Consider the following 17638-nt stretch of genomic DNA (forward strand, 5'->3'; position numbering starts at 1 on the left):
AAATGCATGGGGAAAAAATCCGCGGACCAAATTCCCGAGGTGTTTTTTTTTACAAGGGAGAATGCATTTACACACTAACCCAGTACACGTGCATTGTAGTTGCCAAACTACCACACGGAAGTGTACTGGAGTGTCGGACTCGACCATACCGGTAATACCGACTAAACTCCCTTGGGCTCCACCATCGTTTCCCCCAGGAACTACCTCCCAGTACTACTTCTGGGGGATGGCAGTACTAAACGTACTCGCTCATTATCGCTCACACAGGCACCCGTCCCATGCGAGACTGACTTGGGTGCTCGCACCCCATTCACACCATTTGAGTCTTACTTAGATGCTCTCCCAGGCGCTCCGCTGCCATGCCTCGAGGTGTCAATAGCGGTAACTGCCTGGGTCTACAGATATTACGCTACGACACTCCTGCCTCAGCACGAGCAGATCAATCACACCACTGCCGAAGCAGACCACACGCTACCCTGCCGAAGCAGGGACACTCCCCATGCACCACATGTGCACAACAGTAGGTGTGTGGGTACAACCCACTGCTACCCTGCCGCCGAAGCAGCTTCTCCAAAGACCATTCGCTCCATGTGACCCTTATTCGGGTGCTCACTCTAACACTCCACTGCCATGCCTCGAGGTGTCGATAGCTACCTCGACTCCTACCTCAGCATGTGCAGTCCATACTCAGACTTCTGCTGCGCTTCGAGGTGACAATAGCGGCGACACGCTATGACACTCCTGCCTCAGCACAACCAGATCACTCACTCCCTGCCGAAGCAGCTCACGCGCTACCCTACCGAAGTAGGGACACTCCCCAACTCACTCTAACACTCCACTGCCATGCCTCGAGGTGTCGATAGCGGTATGTAGGGTCCAATCAACGATACTACGCTACGACACTCCTACCTCAGCATGTTCAGTCCATACTCAGACTTCTGCTGCGCTTCGAGGTGACAATAGCGGCGACACGCTATGACACTCCTGCCTCAGCACAAACAGATCACTCACTCCCTGCCGAAGCAGCTCACGCGCTACCCTACCGAAGTAGGGACACTCCCCATGCCAATTGGCACTCCCTGGGCTTGTGCTTTTGAAGCGGCACACAGTCGCTTTGATAGAGTCTGATTACGGGCACTTGTGGTTTTTTGGGAGAGATTTTAGCAGAGCCCACTGCTAAATCCCACCACGCCCTAGGCAGTTCTCCCTGACTCACAGACAGCTGGGGAGGGGTCGTCAAGCCCTTGGACATGATCCATGCTGTCCCTGCTGTCCCTGCTGCCCCAAAATTCCCGAGGTGTGCCCATTTTAAAATGTACGGGGATCAAATTCCGTCGGAAATTTTTTCCGAGGTGTAAAGGCTACCTTACACCTCGGGAAAATTTTCCGCCGGATTTTGGTCCCCAGGCATTTTAAACGGGGCCGGGATTTTGTTTTTCCGTGCCAAAATCCCGAAAACATCGCATATTCAAAAATACATGGGGAAAAAATCCGCGGACCAAATTCCCGAGGTGTGAGGCTACCTTAAGGCAGCCTTGAAGGTCAGAATGCCGGATTTTGGTCCCCGGGCATTTTAAATGGGGCCGGGATTTTGTTTTTCCGTGCCCAAATCCCGAAAACATCACATATGCAAAAATACATGGGGAAAAAATCCGCGGACCAAATTCCCGAGGTGTGAGGCTACCTTACACCTCGGGAAAATTTTCCGTCGGATTTTTGTGCATTTTAAATGGGGACGAGATTTTGATTGTCCGTGCCCAAATCCCAAAAAACATCACATTTTTTGCATATGCGATGTTTTTGGGATTTGGGCACGGACAATCAAAATCTCGTCCCCATTTAAAATGCACGTGGGCAGTGATAATGAGCCATGTGCGCGTCTTACCGCACGGCTAAGGAGGGCCCCATAATAAAGCTATCTATCTGTGCCACATGGAGATCACCTAACCAAGAAACGGAAAACCAAATCGACCACGTTCTAATCGACGGTAAATTCTTCTCCGACATCACGAACGTCCGCACTTACCGCAGTGCGAATATTGAATCCGACCACTACCTCGTTGCAGTATGCCTGCGCTCAAAACTCTCGACGGTGTACAACACGCGTCGAAGTCGGACGCCGCGGCTTAACATTGGGCGGCTACAAGATGGTAGACTAGCCCAAGAATACGCGCAGCAGCTGGAAGTGGCACTTCCAACGGAAGAGCAGCTAGGCGCAGCGTCTCTTGAAGATGGCTGGAGAGATATTCGATCCGCCATTGGTAGCACCGCAACCGCTGCACTTGGCACGGTGCCCCGGATCAGAGAAACGACTGGTATGACGGCGAATGTGAGCAGTTAGTGGAAGAGAAGAATGCAGCATGGGCGAGATTGCTGCAACACCGCACGAGGGCGAACGAGGCACGATATAAACAGGCGCGGAACAGACAAAACTCGATTTTCCGGAGGAAAAAGCGCCAGCAGGAAGATCGAGACCGTGAAGAAACGGAGCAACTGTACCGCGCTAATAACACACGAAAGTTCTATGAGAAGTTAAACCGTTCACGTAAGGGCCACGTGCCACAGCCTGATATGTGTAAGGACATAAACGGGAACCTTCTTACGAACGAGCGTGAGGTGATCCAAAGGTGGCGGCAGCACTACGAAGAACACCAGAATGGCGATGTGGCAGACGAAGATGGCGGTATGGTGATGGACCTGGGAGAACACGCGCAGGACATAATTCTACCGGCTCCGGATCTCCAGGAAATCCAGGAGGAGATTGGCCGGCTGAAGAACAACAAAGCCCCTGGGGTTGACCAACTACCAGGAGAGCTATTTAAACACGGTGGTGAGGCACTGGCTAGAGCGCTGCAGTGGGTCATTACCAAGATTTGGGAGGAGGAAGTTTTGCCGCAGGAGTGGATGGAAGGTGTCGTGTCCCATCTACAAAAGGGCGATAAGCTGGTTTGTAGCAACTACCGCGCAATCACATTGCTGAACGCCGCCTACAAGGTACTCTCTCAAATTTTATGCCGTCGACTAGCACCAACTGCAAGGGAGTTCGTGGGGCAGTACCAGGCGGGTTTTATGGGCGAACGCTCCACCACGGACCAGGTGTTCGCCATTCGCCAAGTACTGCAGAAATGCCGCGAATACAACGTGCCCACACATCATCTATTCATCGACTTCCAAGCCGCATATGATACAATCGATCGGGACCAGCTATGGCAGCTAATGCACGAACACGGTTTTCCGGATAAACTGACACGGTTGATCAAAGCGACGATGGATCGGGTGATGTGCGTAGTTCGAGTTTCAGGGGCATTCTCGAGTCCCTTCGAAACCCGCAGAGGGTTACGGCAAGGTGATGGTCTTTCGTGTTTGCTATTCAACATCGCTTTGGAAGGGGTAATACGAAGAGCAGGGATTAACACGAGTGGTACAATTTTCAATAAGTCCGTCCAGCTATTTGGTTTCGCCGACGACATAGATATTATGGCACGTAACTTTGAGAAGATGGAGGAAGCCTACATCAGACTGAAGAGGGAAGCTAAGCGGATCGGACTAGTCATCAACACTAGTAGTAGAAGTACATGATAGGAAGAGGTTCAAGAGAAGACAATGTGAGCCACCCACCGCGAGTTTGCATCGGTGGTGACGAAATCGAGGTGATAGAAGAATTTGTGTACTTGGGCTCACTGGTGACTGCCGAAAATGACACCAGCAGAGAAATTCGGAGACGCATAGTGGCTGGAAATCGTACGTACTTTGGACTCCGCAAGACGCTCCGATCGAATAGAGTTCGCCGCCGTACCAAACTGACAATCTACAAAACGCTAATTAGACCGGTAGTCCTCTACGGACACGAGACCTGGACGATGCTCGTGGAGGACCAACGCGCACTTGGAGTTTTCGAAAGGAAAGTGCTGCGTACCATCTATGGTGGGGTGCAGATGGCGGACGGTAGGGGACCAGGGGGCATTATGAACACCCGGGGCAGATTGGACACCCCCAATATTCTTGTTAATTCAATAATTTTTCTACTTTCAATGCAGCGAACTCTATAATCCTTTCATAAACAACTAATTTATAGCGTAGAAGCCATTGTTTTATTTAGTTTCTTAGCGCATAAATTTGACAAAAAAGTTAGAATGTCTTCCGAATGGTTAAAAATTATAAGTTTCACCTCCCATAAAATAAGCTTTACTTTCCCACAGAAGATGATTTCTCAATTATTGGTCATCCCATAGCAAAATTCTGTTATTTACAGTGCTCTGCCAAGCATTTGTGACAAGTTTCCTTGATTTTTACAAAATTTCCAACAGTTTTTAAATTTGTTCACCTGTTGGGGCAAACTGAACACTCTATATGGGGGTAGAACTGACACCTTAAAAATTAAAAACATAACCTCAAACTCATCGAACTTGGCTTTCATATCGTGTTATTTTCGTGTTATCATGGTGCGGAATTATAAATCGCTATAAAAGTTCCAGTACATGACATATATACCATAGAAGCATATAGGTATATACCATAAAAGTCGCTGAAACTGCAACAAAAAAAGGAAGTGTTTTGTATAGATTTGGCAATCTCGTTGACAAGTTGATCGGTACAACCCATTGGAAGGATTGGCGATGCCAGTAGGGTGAATAAGAGTATGCATAGATTATACAATGCTTAGAGAAGAGACGATTGGGAAGGGGTCTTGCAATAAGTGTATTTCCATATAAAAACAATCATATGCTTCATACAAAAAGATCGACATATGAGGCCGGCTGAAAGTGGCATATTTTTGCGTTACGTAATCAATCTTCTTCTATTCACCATGGAATTAATATAGAAAACGACCATACATGACCTCGCTTAAGAAGAGGGAAATAGATTTTCGGATGTTGATGATCCAATCACAATTTTAGCTGTCTCATACAAAATCATGACAGGAAGATGAACAATTGGGTAATATTCTAGATTGCTTTGAGAATAGGTCGTATGTGCAAACGAGAGATTCTCTTTGATCACGCTCTCTTTCGCTAATATATAGGCTAGTTTTGCATGTTTTCCTACATGTCCACTTCAGCATGATAGACAAAGCTATTGTCTTTGGATATCTGCCAAGAAATTTGGAGTAAACCTTTGTATAGTTTCGTAATAATCGAAAGAGAATAGATCCAAAGAGAGACTCTCTTTTGCACATAGGACCTATTCTCAAAGCAATCTAGTATTTATGTTGGATGATCCATAAAATAGGTTACAATGGCATATAATCACAAGTAAGATAATTTTCGTCATATTTTATAAGGGTGTCCATTAGGGTGGCTCAAAAAACACTTTTTCAAATTTGTTGATGCCCTGATGCTCTATACAAAATTTCAGCCAAATCGGTCAACGTTTGGGAGGTGCTAAACTCGTTGGAAGTTTATATGGAAAAATGTATGCAGAAACATCCAAAAACAGTGATTTGCAGTTGGACGGCACAATTTACGATCAAGAACAATGATATTCATTCAGTTCTTGTACAATTAAATACAGAATGTTATGCTGAAAACCGCGAGAAGATTAGAGTTTATTAGGCAAAGATATTAGCATTTTATTGGAGTTTTGTAGGGGTGAATTTATTTCTTTTCAAAGGTAAAAGAAACGAAATTTGCTCGAACCCCACTTCAGAGAAATGCTAGTAACTTAGCCGGGCAAACTCTAATCTTCTCGCGGTTTTCTGCATAACATTCTGTAATAAATTCTTTAAGATCTGAATGAGTATCATAGTTCTTCATCGTAAGTTGTGCCGTCCAACTGCAATTCACTGTTTTTGGATGTTTCTGCATACATTTTTGCATAAAAACTTCCAACGAGTTTAGCACCGCCCAAACGTTGACCGATTTGGCTGAAATTTTGTCCAGAGCATCAGGGCATCAAATAGAACCGAATAAGGGGGCGGCCCATCAGAAAAATTGAAAAAAGTTTTTCTCATAGTAATTTGAGCCACCCTAGTGTCTATACTGCCCCATGGGGGTGTCCAATCTACCCCGCTACCTTCCCGAGAGTAGTGAAAAATAACTATTACAAAATCGTCCTATTAGCTTGAAATTGGCTTATTTTCAATACGATTTAAAACAGAACTGGTAATTAACGAGTAATAGTATCATGTAATTGCTAGAAATCCGAATTATATTCAATTTAAATCACCTAATATTGATTAAAACCTTAGGGTGTCCATATTGCCCCTTGTCCCCCTACGTGGAGGAGGCGAATGAACCACGAATTGCATCAGCTGTTGGGAGAACCATCCATCGTTCACACCGCGAAAATCGGACGACTGCGATGGGCCGGGCACGTAGCCAGAATGTCGGACAGTAACCTGGTGAAAATGGTTCTCGACAACGATCCAACGGGCACAAGAAGGCGAGGTGCGCAGCGGGCAAGGTGGATCGATCAGGTGGAAGATGACTTGCGGACCCTCCGTAGACTGCGTGGTTGGCGACGTGTAGCCATGGACCGAGCCGAATGGAGAAGACTTTTATATACCGCACAGGCCACTTCGGCCTTAGTCTGATTAAATAATAATAATAATCTGTGTGTAATTCAATATTGGGAATAAAAACAATATTAATTGCAGAATTCAAATGTGACCCATCTTGCCCTTCTCTTTGACCCATCTTACCTCGACATTTTTTGATTTACAGAAAAATAGACTTTTAATCTAATGACTCAAAATGAAACAAAAAAGTGGAGTTTTTGTTATTTCATACCCCTGGCTTACAGATTATAAGCTATTTTTTATAGATCCACGTTGAAAAGTTGAATGAAAATGTCTTGTCCCATTCTATCCTACCCTAAATAAAAAAAGATTTCCATATCATTCCAACAAACATTTGTGGTGGGCAAAGCACTTGTACAGTAAAAAAATTCTTCAGCTGAAAACTAACTTATTTAGCTAAAATTGTGTGTTAGGATATCATTTGTAATTCTATATTCTCAATATTAAAATGGATTTGTTTCGAGTACTATTATACATTTCATTTCATAATTCGTAAAATTCATTTAAAAGAATAATGCGTAACAGCCCTGCGTAACGCACAAAGTAAAATCATAGATACTCTTGAAGGCAAAAGTATGCAATGAAGCACTAGCCCAAGATGAATACACAGCTAGGTGTTTCAACCCGCCCAATTTATGGAAGAGAAGAAAACGGGGGTGAAAAATTCATTTTCGGTGCAAAACATAAACAAACCGGCTGGCTCTCCCATACTAAAATCCAAGATGGCTGAATCGTGAATTTGGCAAATTGGAACACCTAGTGGTGTATTCATCTTGGACTAGCCATTCAAATGAATGTAAAGAACAAATCCTAGTAAAAACCACGAAAATTGAAAAAAATATAGTTCGAAGAGAATCTTAAATTTCAATCATCGAGTTGCAAAAAAAAACTTATTATTTTGTTCTAATTCAATGATGAACAGTTGAAGGACCTTATGATATTCACTACGAAGATACATTTTTGCGAATAATAAATCACTTGTCTTGATTCGTACGGTTTATATTATTAAGCCATCGAAGGCATCAAAAACTAGATTGTTCACAGGCATCCCCATCAAATCACACACCCAATTTACATATCACAAGAAGATTGAAGTTTGATTGAACACTATTTTCCGCTTTTGAAGTTAATGGAGTAGGACCCGGTGGACGGATCCTGCTGCATCTCGAAGTTTTGCGTCGACAACCCGAACGGCCGCAGGATCATATTGCCGAGGTCTTTCAACTTACCCATCATTTCCTCCTTGAGACGTTCGTTGCGCTCCTGAATCTTTGGTGCCAGTCTGACTTGGGCTGCCTTAGCTTCTTCATTGGACGGATCCAGTTCCAAAATCTTTTTGAAATCTTCCATACTTTCGTCCAACTTGTCGGCTTCCTCGTATAGCGTTGCCCGTCTGGAAGTGGATTCAATAGCGCTTGAAGGAAACGATGTACGACCGATTGTAGATGGAGTGCGATGAACATGATGGGTGAGCATGATTACATATTATGTAGGGTCGATACACCAAATAAAATCAAGTTCCTTCATCTCTCATTTCAAACTCCAATATATTTATAATACTACTCCCTTTTTATACATAACACATGATCGGGGTTCTACCAAATCACACAGAGTGCCAACAAAAAATTATTAATTTTAGCCAATTTAATTAATCGCGAATCGTATCGGAGGACGCTGAACCCCGTCATAAATAAATGTACCCATGAATAATTATATGAAAAAAAAAATACGTTTTCCTTGTAGGAACAAAATACAACAAGTCAGTCAAAAAGCTGCTTGGTGCGGTGTGGCAAAGCCCCGACCACATAACAACCAATGGTGCATCTATCCTAGCTAGCAATGAGACAACAAAAACTACAAATCTTACCTCACCAAAGCCTTCAGGTACTTAGGGTTGTGTTCTATGGCTTTGGTGCAATCATCGATGGCCGAGGGTTTGAAGTTGAGTTTAGTTTTCGCCGCCGCTCGATTGGCAAACAAAATGGATCGTTCCGCCGAATACTGCATTGGGCAAATCTTCAGCGCCTCCGTGTACACGTTGGCCGATTTGTCATAGTCGCCCTGCTTGAATAGTTCGTTGCCTTGTGCTTTGAGCTCATCCGCTTTCGCCTTGTTGGCCAACTTTTCCTCCTCGGACAGACCCTTTTCCCAGTCCCTCTGCGACTCGTCATCGATGAAATCATCTTCGTCCTCATTGCACTTCGTCTTCCTGCCTTCCTTACCTAACGTGTCCTCGTCGCTGCCGGAATCGCTACGACAGTCTACGAATTTATCCGTCTGTTCCGACGAGGACGACGTATTATGGTGCGTTGAATTTTCGATGGACACTCCCATTACTTGATCAATGACCTCGTTCACGACTTTTTCATTAATTTCCTTGCTGGATGCATCCTCGAAGTGCTCTTCATCGCTCGCGGATGTATCCACTTGTCTGAATGTCGATCCCATTATTTAGGATTTAATATTGTTTGGGAAACAAAACACGAACTCTATAGCGTTTTTATGTTTCTAATGCTGCATCTAATTCACTTTGGTTTTTGAATTATTCCTAACTGGATTAATATTTTTTTTGCAAATTTTAAAGAACTCATTCAGCACAAAAGCAATAAATTTCACAGCTGTTTTTATTTTTAGGTGTTCGTCAAATGACGTTTCTACACACACAACAAAATATACACACAAAAAAACCCACAAACTGCCAAAGCCAACCCACACTGTAAATCGACAATACTCATTAAAGAGTAAAAATGACCCATTATTTACTGATATATGGAACTGTCAAAATAATGGGTACATTTATTTTTTTGATAATGTGTATTTTTCCTCCATTCCAAAGTTCAAAGCTACTACCCATTAATGGGTGAAAATAAACTTGTTCACATTGTTGGCAGAACAGAACACAATGGGAGCGGAGGAATCCCGAAAGATTTAGTTGTGAGTATTATTTTCGTTTTAATTAAACTTTTGAAATAAAACTAACTACAAACTGTTTGCTAACAGCTCATGGAGACATTGGACAATTTGCCGCCATCGGAAAACAAAGACGAAGTAGATCGCCATCAATTCAGAATGCCGCCGTATAAATGGGATCGTCGGTTGTAACGACGCTGTTCGGATTTTCCGGAAAGAATGGAACTTCCTAAAAACCCGCAAAACCATCAAAGGAACCGATCTAGAAGAGTGCGACGGGATGGCAAAAGTTTTGATCCTACGGTGAAAACACTATTCTTAGTACGTTATGGCGTATTTTGTTTATATTTATAGTTTGTATATCCTGGTGCATATATGTTTTCATTGGAATAAAAGCTATGCGAATTACATGCTCCGCTCAATTATTAAATTATATTTACATTTTTTATGTCAGCGAATGTTATTTTTTAAATAATAAAGAGTGATTTTTACACATTTTCCTGCAAAGCTTTTCAGGAATAATGGGTAAAAATTACTCGCTGGTTTGACGTATGAGTGGTTTACTCATTAATGAGTAAACGCTGTTTACTCTTTTAATGAGTTGAACTATTTAACTTCATAATGGGTACTATTTTACCCATTAAAGAGTACTTTGCTGGCACAGTGCAGAGAAGCAAAAAGTTAGATGTTAGACACTATGGGCCTTTTCACGAGACGTTTAAAAACAGCTGATTTCATCGTCAATTGACAGATCTTATATGAAAGTGACAGCTTCGGACTTGCAGGCCTGTTCAGCGGTTGTAAACAAGTGCAGTCTCGGCAGTGTCACATGAAAAGGCCTATTAGGCATAGGTTAGGTATACAGTATCCCCCCGCTTATCCGGACCTCGCTAGTCCGACGACTGGTTTACACGCTTAGTTCAGTTCACCCAAATATGGGTGAAGAGTACCTAAAATCGTCAAAAAGTGCACATATTGTAGATCCAGTTGAAAACCAAACTGAGCTCTCGCGACAATCGCATTTTCTCCCATTTCCGAATGTCGCGACTGCATCTCGAGTGGTGCGCATGATGGCGCACGGCTATAGCATAGATGCGCACTACTCGCGATGCAGTTGCGACATCCGGAAATGGGAGAAAATGCGATTGTCGCGAAAGCTCAGTTCGGTTTTCAACTGGATCTACAATACCTAGATTTAGGTGAAGTGCCATTTACCTATTTATGAGTAATCCCAGTTTACCTATATATAGGTAATTGAATAAGAGTAATTCATAGGTAAATTTTACCCATATTTGGGTGATTCCTTCAGCTTTGTTTTTATTTGATAATTATAACAACCCTTTGCATAAAGCTTTATAAATAATAAATCAAATAACTTATTTAATATATTGATAAAAGTTTTTAGTATAATTTTATTAGTCCTTTGGTTTTATTGTATTTCACAAATATTATAGCTTTTAAAATCGATGGCGGGGCCACCTACGAGGCATTCATGACCACCATTCCAAGAACAGCAGGTGTGGCATTATGTTGATTATCAGCTCTAGCCAGGAATTACTGGTGCCGTCGGAATCCTTCCGCATATTTCCGCTTGTTGTGTGAACGAAGCGGGTTCTCTCGTTACACACGTCGCTGCCCCAAATCTGGGTTTCTTTTTGGCACTTCGTTTCGACTGACGCCTGTCAACGAAGAGAATGATTCAACAATTATGCTAATGTATAGAGATGAAAATAATGATTGGAACTCACCCGATAAAGAAATGGCTGGTACGGAACTGATTAGGCGAGCTCCGCTTTCCTGAAACCAAATTGGTTCATTGTTCTCCGAAAACGAAATAAGGCTCAAAGGACTGAGAGCGATCCAAACGCTGATTTTTTCGCTGGTGCCATCTCATTCTGATGCTTCGTTCTTCGAGGGACTATGCGCTATGAGAAGACCGAGGAGAAGACCGGGTAGACTGCTTAGAAGTGGTGCGCTGTAGATTGTTCCCTGCTCATGGATCTCTGGGGAGAGCAATAGCCGTTCGAGCTTAAGTGTGGACTGAGGAAGCTGCAAACCGTGGGCTTGTAGTTTAGGCTCTTATCGGTTTTCTGAAACACCAGATTATAGGAACATGAACACAGTTTTTCTCGAAGGATTAAAAGATATTTTACCAATTTCACTTACCTTTATGCGTTTCCAAATTTCCACTCGGACCGATGGCGTGTTTTGCAGAGGCACTAACTGGTCGATTTGCAGATGGCAGGGAATTCGCTGTTCAGGCAATGCACCTGTTTTAGCACTTTCCCCGTTGCAGTGGACTGAAGGTGGACTACACGGTTCCATGGCGTTTGCTGATCTAAGGGTATTTAATTAAGATAAAATGTCATTATGGAATTCAGAGGAGCGAATCAGTCAAACTTACCTGTTGATAGTGGTTACAGTACGTCGATCCCCGAAATTATATTTCTAGCGACAGATTTGTTGGTCTGCGATTCTGCCGCAATGTTTTTATTTTCATCCAAATATGGGTAAATTAATTTACCCATATATGGGTAAAGTTACGTTTCTAAAAATATGGGTGAAGTTTACAACTTTTTTCGGCAAATTTCACCCATAATATGGGTAATGTTTGTAATACCCAAATACAGTGAACGTTCGCTAATTGGGGGTTTTCTAGTTGGGGCGCTTTTTAGTTGGGGGTTCGCTAATTGGGGCGAAACCCAATTAAAAAGCAGCTAAACGTCAGAATGTGATGTCAAAAACGCGTTGACGTTTTGTTTCCGTGTTTGGCGGGATCGATATTTTCTGGCGCGTAAAATTTTCCTTTGTTCAAAGCAAAAAGTAAACAACATTGACGCTTGTCAAAACGCCCCAATTAGCGAACGGCATTCGCTAGTTGGGGTGAGGTCGTGCCCCAATTAGCGAACGATCACTGTATGGGTGATTAAAGTACCCATAAATAGGTAAACTGATATAAGCGTGTAGTCCGGATCTCGCTAAAGGCCAGTATCGACTTAAAAAGTAGAGAGGTTACGGAATTTTGTTCAATATTACCAAGCGAAATTTTGACAACTGATCTGTATGGAGCAAAATGTCACTTGTACTTACGGAATAATCGAGCAGAATATTTTTCCGAAAGTAAAGTGACAGCTCCCATTACTTTGCGTGGGAACCTTACAAATTCCAATTTTGTTTTTTGTTCTTGTCAGGTGGATACTGATGAAAGAATTTTGTTTCGATTTTTTACTTTTCCGATTCAGTAAACGGAATTTAACATGTGATTGAGATAGAAAAAGAAATTTCTTGTGAACACGATACCAACCTTAATTCGGAATTTTCCGGATTAAAAAGTATCAACACCCATTTAAACACATTATGCTGTCTGTTTTCAAATTTGTGCTGTGATTTTGTTTTGGTTCATTTGTATGGATTTGACAGTCGGATTAACGAGAGAAACCCTGATAGTCCGGCCATACATTTGTCGGATCAGCGGGGGTATACTGCACTTGTTACCATACATATAGGAACTTTTTTCAAATAGGCGTAACTGTATTTGACCTTGAAATTTGAAACGACTAATCCTCTCTTAATTCTGCATTTTTGGTACAACTGACGTTACTACCAGATAGATCGGAATCTATTCTTCCTGTTGGGCACATAAGTTCACCGAAACAGTTTGAATGAAGAGCATATCAAAAATCAACACTGAAAATAGTATACACGTTCGTACTACTGGTTTTACACGTGAATCCTCACTTATTGAGAAGCATGTGAAAGGATCGTGTATTTCCAGTCGCTAATGTCAAAATTTCTCACGATCAACATAGATGAATAACATAAGGGATTGAAATGTAAAACACGTTAAATTATAGTGAACTGCACTTGAGAAGGATAGGTTGTAAATATGTTTTACTAAAGAATTATTTTCCAAATAAGAAATAAATAGTGAGTTAATCAAAGATGAGAATTATTAAAACACAATCATAAAATATTTATGCCGTATTGCATAATTATGGTTTTATTTACCATTTCAGGTTTAATTATCTTCTTTTTTCTATCGAAAAGTAGAATATACAATCGCTCAAAACCAGTTTTCCATTAGCTTAATTTGCTTTTTTGAACCGAATCTAAACTCAGGTTAAAAAGCTGTCTATTACATCTGCAGATATCTGAATAGATGATTTTATCGTTTAACTTCAAACGCCATCAGGTTGACCATGTATTTTTCCTTAATCTCAGATCCAATTGGCTTATCCAATTTTGGGTTTAGGCACTTGTTTATAATCTATAAATAGGAATATGATTGAAAAAAGTTATGATAAAACTGAATCTCAAACCTACCTTTTACGTTGTACAACAGCAATATTCCATTCAAAATAACACCCCTTATAAACAGTTTTTTTTTCTATTCTGAATAAATTACTTAGTTGTGCGTTGTGCGTCAACATCGAATTCCTTACATGCACTATAAATTGCTTCTTCCTTACATCAATTCGTTTGAAAACGATGAACATAACACGTTAAATTCAACAATATTATCTAGTGGTACCAAATTAACTTCTTTTCTTATTCATATAACGTGTTTCAACTGTGAAAAAGTACTGTGACAAAACACGTTCGATTCACGTGCAGAAGAACATTTATCAAGCGTGTAGATTGTTCTCAGTGAAGGTCAGAAATAATTAGACCCATTTGAAAAAAGTTCCTAGATATATGCTAACCTTCGAAAACAACCATTTTCATGCTGAAACTGATTTCTTTTTTTTCAATCTTGACAGTTCTTTTCGTTTAGCATCGGTGCCGGCCGGCAGCGATTGTGGTTATGAAAAAAACGGAGGCTGAATCATGTCCAAACCGAACCTGGAATAACGTTCTAGGGTGGAACGGTCCAAAATGCACCCCTGCACAATAGGACAGCCCCATATAAAGGTGTGGCCAAAACTACCAAAAGGCCAATTTTCGATTTGGGCTAGTAAAATGTGATGAATACACAGCTTATAACCTATATTTCTATAATCAGGACGGTTTTTATTTTTTAGATTTTTCAGGGTGGGGGGTGTTCAAACTAGCCCCTCCTAGAAATGATATTTTTACGTTTTTTGGGAAAACGGACAGCTTTGCCATGTTTTCGTCTCAAAAGTGACATCACAGATAACAGATATTGAGGCTGGCATCCGATACGTGTGTAAACATCCGCAACTGTTAATTTAAATGTATTTTAAACTGGGACTGCGTTTGGCAATCGATTGGAGAAGGTGCAAGGATCATTGTTATTGAAAACGCAGTCCGAATGCGGCTGTCAAATGCATTGGCTGCGTTCGACGGTTATTAATCAGCTGCATCCTTATGTACTGCCGCAAACAGTTGAGTAGATGGCAGTAGTGGGCCAACGTATATCAATTCAAAAGTTTACACAGGATTTTCTATAAAATTTGTTCTAGCTTCAATATCTGTTATCTGTGGTGACATATTTATATATCATTACAAAGCTCTTAAACAGATCTATGCAACAGGCTAGATATTGTAATAATAGTCCAGAAATTAGTTTTTAGTAGTTTTGTAAAAGCATATTTTACGCAATATTTAACGAACAAAACAGTTTGGTACCCCGCTATACCCCGCAGTAAAACATCATGCACTACACTATTGAACTCTTAAGCTTTGAGGACTATGAATAAAATTCTGCCCAAACTCACAATTTTGTAAGATACATGAATTTTAAAAATAGTCCATTTTTGCCTTTCTCGTGTACTTAGTATACGTAGAAGCTATATGATCGCTCTAAAAGCATTAAAAAAAGCCTAAACACTCATAGTGTTGTATACCGATCGACTCAGTTCGATAAATTGAGGTGATGTCTGTGTGTACGTGTGTGTGAATGTCTGTAAGTATGTGAGCAAAAAGGGTCTTAATTCTTGTTTAAGCACTTACTCTAAACCGATTTACTTGCAACAAGTTTCATTCGTCAGAGAACGTTGTTCCATTGTTCCCTATTAAAAATGGGCTGGATTGGACTATGGGCTCAATAGTTATGGCCAAAATACATTTTCTTATAATGAACGAGAAAGACAACATTACCGCTATGGGGATTAATCAGGTGTTTTGGTAAACTTCTTATTTTTCAATTTTAATCTGAGTTACTCAAAAATGCCACTTCAATTGAATTTGGTGACGAACATAATTCACATAACATTTTAAGGGGGGGTTATGCCTTAACGTTGCACAATATTAAAAAAAATCATCTATCATATAAAAAGCGTTACGCAGTGAGAAGGGAAGTTGTTCAAAATTTACAATTTTGACATTACTACATTATAGAAGCGAATTATAGATTTATCCATAACGTGTCATAACGTGTTGGATGAGTAGTGTGTTGAATAACTCATTGGCACAATACCTTTTTATAATTATGAAAGAAATCCTAATGATCAAATAAATGAAATTCCATTTCGTTGATGTCACAATTTAACGCTAATTGAATATGTTCTACCTTCCTTTGTTGGTTTAATAAGTTATACTCAGTGAATTCAACACCAGAAGCTAATAGTGCTATTTTGATCATTTTAGGAAATCTGTGTTGCGTTCATTTGTCTGTGACACGAATATACAGTTAAACACTTTTTATGACCATTAGTATTTTATTCAGCATCAAACAGGCTTATTGCAAGCCAAAAAGTGACCAAATTCCGTTGGTTTTTTTAGAATATGACAAAAATAGATACTATGACGAAAATTATTTATACCCATTGAAGGCTCAGAAAAATATTTTATTTTTTATCTATGTTTTTATGATGAATACCACTGTTTATTGCAGAATTCATAATTTTGGCCAAAAATACCTCCTTTTTTCCTATTGTGCCCTGGGGCAAAATGGCCTTACTCATAAAATCACTCATATAATCTGTTGTAGTACATTTATGAACGTATATTACCATTACGATTCATAATTAGTTATCCATCATTGAGCTCCATTGAAAAAAAATAGCAAAATCCCTTCATATTCACTCAAATTTAATGATTTGCTATTCTTCCACCACATCCGTAAGATTGTGATTCAATCCAGAAAAAACAAACAATCATGCGTTCACCAGCATTTTACATGTAATTGAGTCATTTTAGACCACCATTCTGGTGTTTCTGTCTCAGGCCTATTTTTAAAACATTTTTAAATGCGTTAGAAAGTCATGAAAAACCTTATTGTTTTGAATAGAAGATTATTGTGAAATGTATCTGGGTTTGTAAATTTTGCACCAATACATTGGAAATGGTTGGGTATTTTGTTTATATTCTCCCCTAACAATCGGCGAATAAATCCAGCAGACCAACTCTGGATTACACACTAAGTTACACAATAAGTCTTATTCTCGATTCTCTACATTTTTCTATGGTTTTGCTCGGTAAACTATGAAAACTGCACACTTAAAATAAATCGCCGAATTCGGTAAAATTTTACCGAAATCTCAATAGCAGAACTGTTCGTTAAATAATTTTACCACAGATAACAGATATTTAGGCTAGAATAAATTTTATTGAAAATCCTGTGTAAACTTTTGAATTTATATATTATACATTCAGTAGAAAATCGAATTATAGCCGCTATTGAAGTTGGATTTTTCTCACAATCCATACGTTAAACCTAATTTCGGAAGTAGTGCGCTATATAGCACATCGCCAAATGAAAACAGCACCCACTCCCGAATTGTGAGAAAAATCCAACTTTGTTAGCGGCTATAATTCGGATTTACACTAATTGATAATACGTTATTACTACTGCCATCTACTCAACTGATTGCGGCAGTTCATACGGACACAGCTGAATAACAACCGTAGAACGCAGCCAATTCATTTGATAGCCGCATTCAGGCTGCGTTTTCAATATTGCTTTTGCATTGAAACTATTCGTTTCGTCACTGAAACCATTGACACTTGTCTTCAGCGACTGCTTCCGCGATAGAGCATTTGCACAGTTTATTCACTCATACATCTATATTGCTGTCAAAATGTGCATTTGACAATTAAATTTTCAGCTGAAAGCTCTATTTTTTGACACCGATGCACTCACACAACCAATCGACATCAGTTGTCAAAAAATCAGGAGTACCAACTTGACCACTATCTCCTTGTCGCTGAGTCTGGCGCTGAGTGCTCGGCACGAAAACCCAAAGGTGGGAATAAAATTTTGGGGCTTATGCGCAATAACATTGATCCTTGCGCCATATCCAATCGATT

At 40.6% G+C, this 17638-nt stretch overlaps 1 protein-coding gene and 1 long non-coding RNA gene across 8 annotated transcripts in view; both read right to left on the reverse strand.

Annotated features, from left to right (window-relative positions):
- Window positions 1–9168, reverse strand: part of LOC134227873 (tetratricopeptide repeat protein 1-like) — a 258175-nt gene extending 249007 nt beyond the window's left edge. For 4 of the 7 annotated variants that reach the window (XM_062709565.1, XM_062709571.1, XM_062709568.1 and 1 more), the window contains exons 1-2: window positions 8385–9168; window positions 7747–7931 (exon numbers count right to left, since the gene is read on the reverse strand). In XM_062709565.1, coding sequence (XP_062565549.1) covers window positions 7747–7931; window positions 8385–8965 — 766 coding nt within the window. In that variant the 5' untranslated portion in view covers window positions 8966–9168. Of the gene's footprint in view, window positions 1–7495; window positions 7932–8384 lie in introns of those variants that run through there. The other 3 variants (XM_062709566.1, XM_062709567.1, XM_062709569.1) reach the window with 3 other exon arrangements.
- Window positions 9169–10830: 1662 nt separating this feature from the next.
- On the reverse strand, window positions 10831–12070 carry LOC134223658 (uncharacterized). Its single transcript, XR_009982661.1, has 3 exons — window positions 11594–12070; window positions 11176–11517; window positions 10831–11106 (listed from the first exon to the last, which is right to left on the reverse strand). It is a non-coding gene; the product is annotated as an uncharacterized LOC134223658 (long non-coding RNA).
- Window positions 12071–17638: the final 5568 nt, after the last annotated feature.

Source organism: Armigeres subalbatus, chromosome 3 (assembly GCF_024139115.2).
Source record: "Armigeres subalbatus isolate Guangzhou_Male chromosome 3, GZ_Asu_2, whole genome shotgun sequence".
In the NCBI taxonomy this organism is placed as follows: domain Eukaryota; kingdom Metazoa; phylum Arthropoda; class Insecta; order Diptera; family Culicidae; genus Armigeres; species Armigeres subalbatus.